We start from the raw sequence: 13240 nt of genomic DNA, 5'->3' as shown, positions 1-13240 counted from the left end.
TAATGCAATTGTTTTTCTCAATCAACACTATGAAATATGAACCAAGTCTTGGCCATGAGTTTAAAATCATGTGAACAAACTAGAAGTTAAAATACTAATATAAAACCATTAGTCATAATTTTGGCTCAGGCTCTGAGAGGCATTAAAACTCCCTGAAGATGCTTCTGGACCTTCGTACAAAATGAAATTGTGCCAGTGATAACTTAAAATGCCAAGATTTTTTAAAGGTCTAGAAGCCTTTGTATGTTTTATATATTGGGAGATCAGTAAAAGGTTTCACATGAAAAAAATGTTCTGTTGCCAATATTAAAAGGTCTAAAAGCCATTGATGATTGATGCAATCTCTCTTTTCCTTTGATCATGTCCACATTTTAAATGTCTGAGAAAAATGAAATTCTCTTCTATTCTAGTCTGAATGTAAAGATCTCCATGGGAGGAAACTCTCTGTACCTTGACAGCTTTCTCATGTTTGATCACTGAAACTGTTAGAAAATTCTATATACCTTACCTGAATTCTCCATGCTGCTGTTATATTTATTTCTCCTCAATATATCCCAAGCAAATTTTTAAAATAATTGGTTACGTTTGTTTTTAACTTTAAAGTTATGATCATGTAATCTAATGGCTGTGTGTGTGTGTGTGCGCGCGCGCGTGCGCGCGCGCGCGCACGCGCGCGTGCAGGGGCTTGGCAAATTAAGTGATCGTTATTTCATTTAACATTTCCTTTCTTATTTTCTAATCATGTAATCATCTTTGTTACTTTCTTTTGAACTTTGTGTAACCAACTTTTTAGCATTCTAACCCCATCTTTAATAGATGAGGGTATATCTTTTGAAGGAAAATTAACTCAATATTTTTTTAAAGTATGTGTTCATTTTAAAGTACCTATAAATTATATACATTTTATCTCATTTCTGTGAGAATAACAATATGGACTAGATCAGAAATTATTCCAGGAAGTCAATTTATTAGCAGAGCTCAAAAAATTATATTGAATTCTAAGACTATTTTATCTAAGCCATACTTTATTTGTTCTAAGTGAAAACATTTTGCAGCTGTCATAAACTGTAAACAGCATGTGCAAAGATGAATTCAAACATTTTATTTTTTGCTTCCCACTACTCTGTGAGCTCTTCTCTTATCTCTATAAAGCTGCTTTCCCTCCTTTCATTGGCCTCTACCCATCTGTCCTGCTCAAGCACTATTGACATATTTGAACAGGACTTATGCTTAAAGGAAAAGAAATTATATAAATGGTCTTCATAGAAATTTTTCACTTTACCTATTCCAATAAAGATTAATTCAGGAAGCAAACTTGTTAAACCATGAGAAATCTAATTTGTATTTTTAAAAATTATGTTGTTTCCCCTCTTAATTTAAATTCCTCAGTGCTTCAAGTTTCCCAGTAGCTATATTTGCAACCTCTTCATTTTGCCTCCTGGTTTATGGAGAAATTGCTACTCTCCATTTGGTCTCTCACCTCATCTCCCTTCTTTAGAAAATTACAAAGATAGATATGTGAAATATTTAAGGATAAATTAAAAGAAAGAGCAAAAATGTATATAACATAGCTATAATATTCCTGTTACTCCAGTTTTCTGAGGTAAAAACATATTTGCCAATTAATTGAAATGTCAAATTATTTTTTTAAGAAGGTATGGGGGAGAAAAAGCAAAAACAAACGAAGAATCTTAATCATACACGGTTGTTTTTCATAAGTTTTAATTAACTTTTCCCTCATGATTCTTAAAGAGAATACTGGAAGAATCAAAACAAAAAAAACAAAAAAACAAAAACAAAAACAAGCATTTTCCTGGGAGTTCCTGCTTCACGTTCTCTATAACCCTGCCTTTTGCTCTTTCTTATTTCTCTTAAACCAACTCCTTTTCACATAGTTCTATTACATTACTGGGTTCCAGACTCTACCCTCAACATAATTTCAGTCATCCTATGTTACTTGAATTTTTAGGAGGTGAGAAATAGAACTCAATAGTAATAGTACAGTATTTCCTTGATGTTAGTCTCCTTCGACTTCAGGAACCATACTGTATCTGGTGTTCTTGAAAAAGTGTAATTTGTTGTTTCATTACTGTACCAATGCCTCACCCACATGCTACTTTTGTGGCCCCTCTTCCATCCTTCCCTTAGCCAGAAACAGCTGTGAAAAGCACCAACGTCAATGATAGAGAGGAACAATTTGTGGATTATAAATGTAGATTTTCCTTTTTGTATGAGTAGGTGCTCATAGTCAGAAAATGTATGGTGTAGATACTGATATATTTGTTTAGCTATCTTTTATATTGTTTTCTGTAAATTTGTCCAAGTCAAGCTGAGAATTATGGTATGTGTAAATGTTAAAAAAAATCAAATTATAGAAATAAGATGAAGATACTTTAAAAATTGTGTGAAAAGTTACAAATAACACCATCCCCACAGGATCTTTATTCTAAGATTTTTATTCTTCTTACACCTGTGTATTCATTTTGTTATTTCATCTTGATTAAGCCAAATGATTGAGAGGTTCTATATTAGAGTAAAATATCTAATATTTTCATGTGATATATATTCTATAAATGTCTTAAGAAAATTTGAAATTGTGAACTGTGTTTTAAAACAGAGTGGGTGCAGGCTTGCTGGTTCTTCTGCTATCCCTGTTTGTTGTAACATCTGTCTTAAAAAGAAAAGATAGTTTTGTAAGTGAAGAGCTGGTGTTACATCTATTACAGGTCAGTTACAGATTTTCAACACTATGTTATACAAATGATACACTAAAATGTATTTTACAGTTGTATTTAATTATATTGTTCTTAAGATGCCATCCTGTTTTTTTTAACCTCAATACCAGCTGAGAAGAGTTTTCTGTTTAAGATATTACATGGAAATATATTCTCTAAAAGGTCTGAAATAGCAAAAAGGTCAACAGGAGGCCCCCCAAAAACGCCTAGATAGCAGAGATTAAGGAGATATAAGAGGTATTGTCCAGAGTTGAACTGAAAAAGACTTCCTCTAGCCTGAGATTCTGTGTTGTCCTAGTTTGGGTCAGGAAAAAAGTAAGTTCTTTGAAGTGAAAGCAGCCGCTTAGTAAGTTTATATGAAGATTAGTCGGTTTAAGACTTCAGATGACATACTAGGAGAAAATAAACTTCACCTTGGTTGGTGGCTTTGGAGTGGTGAAAAGAACTTTGAACTTGACATTTCAAAATTGAGTCAATTCCCAGTTATGCTGTGTACTAAATGTGTGATTTTCAGTAATAGAACTTGTCTGTTTGTTTTTAATCTGTAAAGATAATATCCAGTAGGGTTGTAAGAGATTATATGATGTCATATTCTGTAAAATGATAGCTTTTTTGTAGATAAGAGTGGAAACCACTTTATTTTTCCTTTTCAACAATAAACAATAAACCACATCTAGAACACTGATAAAAAAACTTATTTGAGTCTCCTCAAAAAATTTACTCAGAACAAAGCTGATAATAGTATTTCCAAGAACACTCAAAAATTAAAATGTACAACACTTAAAAGATGTTAACTCGTTCTTGGAGAACAACAGAGAACACATAAAAAGAGAAGTATTTTTGTCAAAGATCCTATCAAGCTATTGAAGAGTATCTTTTCATTTTAAATGGTATACCGACTGTTTTTACACTAAACCATAGTAGCTTTGAAAAAATTCACCTGTAGTAATGAATACTTTGACAGAAGTGAGTGTTTCTGAATCTTACTCTGTAGGAGCAAAGAATATTATGTTAAAATTCTTATGGACTTTGTGAGAAATACCCCTAAGTATAAAGTAATTCCTTCTTACATTAACCTTATTAATTTGCATTCATTCCTCTATTGTGTACCATGTATATATTTTTATGATTCTAAGATTTGTGTCTTCTCACATTTTAATGTATCTAAAATGAGAATGTGTCTTACATTTGAAAGGATCCTAGAATTGTGTCATAGATTTATTGACAGCAATTTTTCCTTCTTAATTCACTGAAAATATGAGTAAATTAAATGTATCCCTAGGATTTGGTGATCAGGTTGCTAATCAGATCTTTAAGAGAGTTTACTTTGTTCATAGCCATAATTTAGCTCATTTCTTAAATTTACTATTAATCCGCTAATTCAGGGGTCAGCAAACATTTTTCTGACGTGCTAGATTGTACATATTTTAAGCTTGTGGGGAATATGGAGTGTTATCACTTTTCAGCTTTACCATTGTAGGGGAAAGGGAGCTGTAGACAACATGTGAATGAATGAGAGTGACCATGTTCCAATAAAACAATATTTCTAAAAGCAATAGTTGGGCTTCCCTGGTGGCGCAGTGGTTGAGAGTCCGCCTGCTGATGCAGGGGACACGGGTTCGTGCCCCGGTCCGGGAAGATCCCACATGCCGCGGAGCGGCTGGGCCCGTGAGCCATGGCCGCTGAGCCTGTGCGTCCGAGGCCCGCGTACAACAACAACAACAACAACAAAAAAGTGCTAAAAGCAATAGTTTACCAACTCTACACTAGTTTGTATATATTCCCTAAAGAATATTGTACTCCTTGTATTCCCAGTACCAGTGAAAACTCAGGCAACAGATATGTATTGAATGAATAAATAGATATGACTGTTAGTGAGGGCCAGAGGTGGAAGACATTCAGCCATATACGCCAAGCTATATACATTTCACTCTCTGCGCTTCCATGATTTAAGAAAACTTCAAGATTAATAACAAATATTTCTAAGTAGAAACAGTGTGATAATGTATGCCAAAATACTCCTGAAAGTGTAAAACACCTCATTCATGCTTGTAAAGGAGGGCTTTTGCTTAGTACAAGAATTCTGACTGTTGGTCTTACCCACAAGAAGGTGAGCTGGTCCAATTTCAGTAACATTTTGGCCAGACTCCAGTTGTTCAAGCACTTTTCTAAGTATTCTCTCTAATATATAAATTAGTCACTCATCACCTTCTCTTTTATTTACATCTTCTGTGTTTGTTTTCAGATGCTAAGCACGGTGCTTTCCATATGTGTTGTGTATGGCACTCATAATAGTCTACTCAAGAAACAAGGACTGCCTCTTATTAATCAGGTTGTTAGCTGGATAATATTAGGTAAGAGGTCAATCAAATCAAATGAGATAACTTTCCATCAAGTTGCATCTTAAAATTATCCATTTACATCTGTATCATTGCTGTTGAAACATAATTTTGTTGTGGGAAAATAATAATAACGAGCTATTATTTCTATCTCTTGTTGGAATTTGACAAAGAAAATTAGAACTTTTGTGAGCATTCATGTGTTATTAAGAATTACTTGATAGAATATTTATGACTTGATAATAAGGCTGTGTATTTATTCGCACCTGATAAAAAGTGCTTCCAGAAGAGAAGAGGGTTTTGTGAAGAGATTCCTATGCTGAAATTTCATGTCAATTCATAAATTCTCAGTTCTTACACAGGGACTAGGAAGTAGTTAAATTTTATCTGTATTTCCCTTGCTGAAAATAACATTGATTAGTCACCTCCCAACACATTACACATTTTATAAAGCCGATTAAACTTTTTTTTTTTTTTTTTTTTTTTTTGCGGTAAGCGGGCCTCTCACTGTTGTGGCCTCTCCCGTTGCGGAGCGCAGGCTCCGGACGTGCAGGCTCAGCGGCCATGGCTCACGGGCCCAGCCGCTCCGCGGCACGTGGGATCTTCCCGTGCCGGGGCACGAACCCGTGTTCCCTGCATCGGCAGGCGGACTCTCAACCACTGCGCCACCAGGGAAGCCCCCGATTATACATTTTAAATCGTATTCCTCTATAGTTCTTTTAAGAATGTGCGTGTGGAGCAAACAGATGTCATTTAAGGACTTAGCCTTTTCCTTCCAACTGGAAGACAGGAGCAAACTTTAAGTCCAGGTTTTTCATTAAAAAAAAGAAAAAGTTTGTAATGCCTATAATGACATGATGTGCAATTTAACATTTATTTATTTATAAATGACTTTGTTCATCATTTTAAAAAAAAGATCTTTGGATGGAACTTTATCTTAAAAAGACGATTAAGGGATAGGAGTGTTTGTCCTTGGATTGCTCTTAAAATCCAAGCAGAGGCTTAAAAATACAACAGGAAACAGACATGTATCTCCTAAAGTTTTGATTTGCTCATTTTCTGTACACCTTAGTCATTGTATAAGTGGAAGTTATTCTTGGACAATAAGTGTTCTTGTATATATAAAACTTTATTTTCACTATGTAAACTTCATTTCATTATGGGCATTATGTAGGCCTTCCCTTTTAAATTATCTTGATTACTGAAGTTACTATTTACATTCATTCTGCATGACAATAGCAGAGACTGCTCTTTCATTTAAAAAAAAATGTGTTTGTACTATGTTCTGGCACTATTCTGTTCTCTGAGAATAATAAATATGTAACAAGTCCCTGCCCTCCTGGAGCTTATATTCTGCAGGGCTGGGTGGTGGGGCTAATTTTCTAGTGGAGTATCTGTATGTAATTGTCTCTCATATGACATGTTAGTTTTCAAATCCACAGAAAAATCAAAAATTATAAATGGCAACGATGACATTAAAGGGAAGTCTTTATTTTCCTGCATAACTTCAAAAATATGCAGTGTATATAACACATACCAGCATATAAACAATATATCACCGAGGGATAAACCACATGAAGAAGAGAAGCAAAGAAAACAGAATTTGTGTTCATATTATTGTATCTCATTTTTAAACATCTAAAACGTCTAAAAAGGTTAAAAAAATAGAAATTTCCCAGAATTACAGAAAGTCATCCTCTACTTCATGTTCTTGTCCATCTGTGATTATGAGTGTATGTATGTATAAAATTTTTTAAACACCATATTCAATATTTTTTTCTATTCTACCATCCTTATATTAATTTTTCAGTTGACTTAATAATATCCTTTATGGCATTTTCCCTTTGTTTGTCTTTTATGACATTGACATTTTTGAAGAATATCGCCAATTAACTCTGGGAAAACTTATATTTTACCCAGGAGTTACGTTGAGACATTCTAACCAAGAGCAAGGGATGTCCTTTCACTTGTTCAAGTCTACCTTTGTGCCTTTAAAAGCAGTCTTCATAGTTTTCTTCATATAGGCTGGGAATATTTCTTGTTAAATATATTCCTAAGTATTTTATCTTTTTTGTTGCTATTATAAATGAGCTTTTCTCATTCATCATATCTTCTAAATTTTTTTTTGAGTATAAGATGCTATTGATTTTTGTATGTTAATTTTATATCCTACTTCTTTACTGAATTTTCCTTTCTTGAGTTAGGTTTATCATTGACTCTCTAGGTAGAATTTTCCAAGTATACCATCATGTAATTTACAAATACAGACATGTATTTCCCCCTTCCTGTTCTTATTCCTCTCTTTTCTTTCATTTACTCGCATTGGCTAATACCTACAGAACAATGTTAAATAGTAGAGATAGTGAACCTCCTTGATTTTTCCCCTGATCTTAGTGGGAGTGTCTCTGGAGTCCCCCCATTTAAGACAAATGCTGGCTTTAGGACTAAGGTATATATATTTATCATGTTAAAGAAAGTACATGCTCTCCTGTTTCATTTAGGGTTTTTATTAAGAATGGATGTTGAATTTTGTCAAAGATATTTTCAACATCTATGGAGATAATAATATGTTTTTTTTTCCCTAAACCTGTTAATATGATGAATAATACTAATAGATTTCCAGTATTGAACCATTCTTGCATTTCTGATATAAACTCCTAAGACACATTTGATTATAATGTATTATTTTCTCAATGTAGCGTTGGAGTTCACTTGCTACTATTTTTCCATCAGTATTCATAAATGGTATTGGTCTTTAATTTTCTTTGTTGTTCTAAATTTATCAGGCTTAGGTATCAATGTTATATTTGCTGCATAAAAAGAATTGTTTTTCTTTAATTTCTATACTCTGAAACAATTTATGTAGCACTGGGACTATCTGTTCTGTAAAGTCCTGAAAGAATTCCCCTGTGAAACTATCTGAATTTAGTCCTTTTTTGTTGGGTAGTCCCCTGATAACTTTGTATTTCTCTATGAAATTGGTCTGTTTGAGCTTTTTATCTCTACTGTGGTTAGTTTGGAAAGCTATATTTGCTTAAGGAATTTTCTGTTTCTTCTAGATTTTCAAATTTATTCATATAGAGGGATGCAAAGTAACCTCTTATTTAAAAAAATTCCTTCTGCATCATGTCATTTCTCTCATAATTTATTTTGTATATTTGCACTTTCTTCCTTTTCTTTGATTAACTTAGCTAGTGGTTTGTCCTTTTTGTTTATTTTCTCAAAGAACATGGATTTTGATTTACTAATTTGATCTACTGTTTTTCTGTTCACTACCTCATTAATTTTTGCTTTATCTTTAACTTCTAGTTTTATTATATTGTGTTTGCATTTTTTGTATTATTTTTACCTTATAGAACCTACTGATATTTTCTTGTGCACTAGTGTATATGGTTAACAATAGCATCCCATAGGTTTTAGTATGTTGTGTTTCCATTTTCATTTGTTGAAGTATCTTTTATTTCCCTTTTAATTTCTTTTTTGATCCATTAGTTGTTCAGGCGTATGTTGTTTAATTTCCACATATTTGTAGATTTTCAGCTTTCTCTTGTTGTAATTTCTAGTTTTATACCATTATAGTCAGTGAAGATACTTGATATGATTTCAGTCTTATTAAATTTGCTAAGACTTGTTTTGTGATCTATTATATGATCTATCCTGGAGAATGTTCCATGCACAGAATGTGTTCTGCTGCTACTGGTTGGAATGTTATATAAATTTTTGTTAGATCCATTTGGTCTATGTATGGTTCAAGTCTAATGTTTCCTTGTTGATTTTTTCTCTGGATGATCTATCCCTTTCTGAAAGTGGAATATTGAAGTCTCCTATTATTATTGTATTCTTGTCTATTTCTCCCTTCAGATCTATTAGTATTTGCTTAATATATTTAGGGGCTCTGATGTTGGGTACATATATATTGACAGTTGTTATATCTTCCTGATCAGTTGACCCCTTTATCATTATGTAATGACCTTATTTGTCTGTTGTTACCATTTTTTGGCTTAAAGTCTATTTTGTTTGATATAGCTATAGCTACCCATCACTTTCTTTTGGTTTCTACTTGTATAGAATATCTTTTCCATTCCTTCACTTTGAGCCTATGTGTGTCCTTAAATCTGAAGTGAGTCTCTTATAGGCTGGACATATATTTTAAACAAGACATTTCCTCCTTGGGATTAGGAGAGCATCGGTACTAGAGGATGCCTACCATATGGTGCAAGGCATGAAATAGTTGACTCATAGGTAGGTCAGCAGTATCTCCAGAGATATCTTCCAGGCACTAATTCACTATAGTCTAGCTCCAGTGAACATTTTTTGCTAATGTGCTGTGATCCCTAAATGGGTTATATGTTATGCAACTGGTTCTAACTTATGTCACTCAGGATGGGGACTCTTAGATCCCTTTTAGCATCTTATCAATCCTTTACACAAAAGTCAAACAAATACAGAAAATACAGTTTGGTAAAACAGGTCTCATTTGAACTGCCTTTTAAAATAAATATTAAAATACTATTTCTGGGCTTCCTGGTGGCACGGTGGTTGAGAATCCGCCTGCCAGTGCAGAGGTCACGGGTTCGATCCCTGGTCCAGGGAGATCCCACATGCCGCAGAGCAACTAAGCCCGTGCGCCACAACTACCAAGCCCGCGTGCCTAGAGCCCGGGCTTGGCAACAAGAGAAGCCACCTCAATGAGAAGCCCGCACACTGCAATGAAGAGTAGCCCCCGCGCGCAGCAACGAAGACCCAATGCAGCCAAAAATAAATAAATGAAATAAATTAATTAAAAAAAAAAATACTATTTCTTTCTGTTAAAATATGTACCAGATGATGATAACATTACTGGAACTACACATCTGAAAAAAAATCAGAAGTGATTCCTCTAAGATTACTATAAATATAACTTACATAATCTTAAATCTTGCAGTGACTCAACTTTGGATGAGATTGTCTTTACATTTAACTTATTAGTAGATGTTGATTAGTAGTAGTAATAATAGCACCTAGCAGTTATTAAGCACTTACTGTATCTCAGGCACTATGCTCAAGGAGCATTTTATAGGTGAAATTGTATTTAAACCTCACAACAACTTTATATCATTTCTACTTAACAGTTGGAAATACTGCTTAGATAGATTAACAAACTTCCCTCATGGTTAAAGAGTTATAAGTAATTCAGCCAGGATGCCCTCCCAAGTTATCTGTCTTCATACTTTAGAGCATTTCATTCTATGCATATTGCCATCCTAGCCAGGAGGATTAGGAAATTATGCACATTTTCTTTACAAAATAAAGATTGGGGAGTTTATGTTTTGCTACCCACACCCCCCCCCCCCAATTTATTTGCTCTTCTCCCACTGAAGTAGTTGCTTTCTAATCCTGAGAAGAAAGATTACTTCACTTATTTGGATTACTGTTATTACAACTGTCATGTGTGGTGAAGTCCTTGTCTCCTGTCTCTAATTTTCTAACTGGCACACTACAACTCTCAATGCATACTTTGCAGTGGGAAAACTTGGAGGAGGGAGTGTTTAGGAAAAATCAATTTCTGGGGAGTAAGTTGTCTTTGAACTAAATGTTTAATTAGGAGAAAAGTTGCTGAATCTTGAGTAATTTTTTAAATTATTTACATTAGAAAATGACAAATTATTTATTTAAGAGTTATTACAGTGAGCAAGGCTGAATATAAATTGGGAAAATCTGAACTAAATTGTGGTTAAAATGGTGAAATGTAATTTTAATTAAAAATGTAAAGTTTCAAATTTCTTACAAAAATGAGTAGGGCAAATGTAGCTTCATTTTAAATGTCACACAAATAATAAATTCTATAAATGATAATAGATTATTCAGTGCTTTAAACTCAACATACCCTGTGTCGCTTGTACTAACACTACCCACATTTGTTTTATTGCAGCCTCTTCCTTCGTCGTGCCTCTACTAAGTCCTCTGATTCTCTTTGATCGGCTGTTTAGCATTCTTGTTTCCTCAATGTCGACCTACCTACTTCTAAGCACAGGGTATAAACTGTTTTTAAATTTTAATTTTTAGTAGCAAGTTTTAAATGACATATTGACATTTCTCTGAGTATTTAACCTCTGGAAATGAAAAATACGTGAATCTTAAGGAATAAATTATAAGTATTTTTCCTCTGTAAAAACTGTATGTGACTTGGTCTGTAATCTTCAGTTTTCTTTTTCTTATCATTTTCACAGTATTGCCTGTAGTCTTTGTGTTTCTGTTTATTTCCTGAAGTTGCTTAAATATTGCTTACCTACAGTGTTAGAGAGTTCTGATAGATTGTGGAGGAATTTTAAGTCTCAAACAATGACTTACAAGAATTTTAGTCTTTGTTGCATTCCTTTCATGCACTTTAAATTATGTTTTGATTTGTTCATTCTTCTTTGAGTATAATATTTTATTTTTACTCTTACATATGTCATAGTCCAGATATTCCTTTTGATTCAGAAACCTTTTAGAATATTTTCCCCAAAGTTAAACTGTTAAAAAGTTAAACATTTTCATTGAAGATTAAAATTTTCTTGTAAAACAAAAACAAAAAAGAACAGCTTGATTTGGGTTGGATTCTGAAGCATTCTCTAGAAATCAGTGAGAACAATGACATACTCTCCCATCTACTTTTAAGAAAAGAGTTCTTCACTTGCTTTTGAATTTTATTTCATCTTTACTTAAATCTTTATGAGGGTGAGACGTATGCACATTATAATAAACATTGAATTGGACAGACAAATCGAATAACCACCACTCAGACAGTTTCAAAGTTTGGTCCAAATATAGGATCTTGATCCCAATTAGAATAAACCTAGGGATTTACCATTGTGCACATTTAAGCACATTTAATTTAAGAAATCTAAAAAGTGAAAAATCACATCTAAAATCAGAATAATTAGTATGACCTTATTAATGAATGTATTAAGAAATATATTACCCAACATCAGAAAGTATATTTACCTTTGCAAAAAAAAATTAGACAGAGGTAGCCTGAAACAGCAGTCTAATAATTTCAGTTAGTACATTTTTCAGTGTCCAATCAGTTTTGCAAAATATAGTCCACCTGTTATCATTCCACGTCACTATTTTTGGACAACCTGGAGGGTTCTCCATGTAAATAAGGGAATAGTCAGAATTATAGGATATTTAAAAGAAATGCAGTTTCATTACTTTACAAAAGTACAGTAATAGTAATCCTACATTCTAACAATGCACCCTTGATTAAATGAATAAAGAAGATTTATTTTTAATCAGCATTTAATTATTTTTATGCAGATGGAAGCTATTATAATACTTGAAAATAGTTCTCTTAAGTTGGTTAAACATTTTCCTCCAAAATTTTGATTATATTATCCCTTTGCTTAACAAAGTATAATACAAACTAAATGTCTTTTCAGCCCTGTTCAATTTGCACAGAGACCAAACTAGCAGATCCTAATTTAGAAAGGTTTTATTATGTACACTCTGAGCCCATGATGACATTTTATTGGTATTTCAGTTTAATTCAGATACACAGACTTTATATGAGATATTGGTTGTCTAAAGAAATAAAGTCCCATAAGAAGATTGTCTTTATCAGATTTATTTATCTACATTTTACAAAAATTTTATTTTATAGTTTTTGAAAAGAAGTAAATCTGTAGCACTATTTGTAGAACTATGGAATTTATGTTTTTATGTATTAGGAAAGAGTAATTTCATATATAAATGCAAATATTTTAAAAATCATGTTTTTTTTGTTTTTTGTTTTTTGCTCAGAGAGTACACTTTCTTGATTCAATTAGTCAACAAGTTTTTTTTCACATTTCTAATGTCCTGAACACTAGACAGACATACAGTTAAAACAATTAGTGTACCCCAGGTGTATAATAGAGTTGTAAGCTGCTGTAAAATATGGACTCTATTTTACAATGTTAGGCAATTACAAAATGCAACAATTAAGTTATCGTAATTTAAGTTGTGAATTATGTGATATAAAGAATGACTAGAGGGGTTCCCCGGTGGCACAGTGGTTGAGGGTCCGCCTGCCGATGCAGGGGATGAGGGTTCGTGCCCCGATCTGGGAGGACCCCACGTGCCGCGGAGTGGCTGGGCCCGTGGGCCATGGCCGCTGGGCCTGCGCGTCCGGAGCCTGTGCTCCGCAACGGGAGAGGCCGCAGC

General features: G+C 33.5%; 1 protein-coding gene across 5 annotated transcripts in view; it reads left to right on the top strand.

The window, feature by feature from the left end:
• Window positions 1-13240, top strand: part of PIGN (phosphatidylinositol glycan anchor biosynthesis class N) — a 113608-nt gene that overhangs the window by 59102 nt on the left and 41266 nt on the right. For all 5 annotated transcript variants that reach the window (XM_024133951.3, XM_028480277.2, XM_028480276.2 and 2 more), the window contains 3 exons: window positions 2618-2726; window positions 4981-5089; window positions 10986-11088. In XM_024133951.3, the coding sequence (XP_023989719.1) occupies window positions 2618-2726; window positions 4981-5089; window positions 10986-11088 (321 nt within the window). The remainder of the gene's footprint in view (window positions 1-2617; window positions 2727-4980; window positions 5090-10985; window positions 11089-13240) is intronic.

Source organism: Physeter macrocephalus, chromosome 19, assembly GCF_002837175.3.
Source record: "Physeter macrocephalus isolate SW-GA chromosome 19, ASM283717v5, whole genome shotgun sequence".
Taxonomy (NCBI): domain Eukaryota; kingdom Metazoa; phylum Chordata; class Mammalia; order Artiodactyla; family Physeteridae; genus Physeter; species Physeter macrocephalus.
The sequence above is the reverse complement of the archived record's forward strand: the minus strand, read 5'-3'. Positions and strand labels throughout refer to the sequence as shown.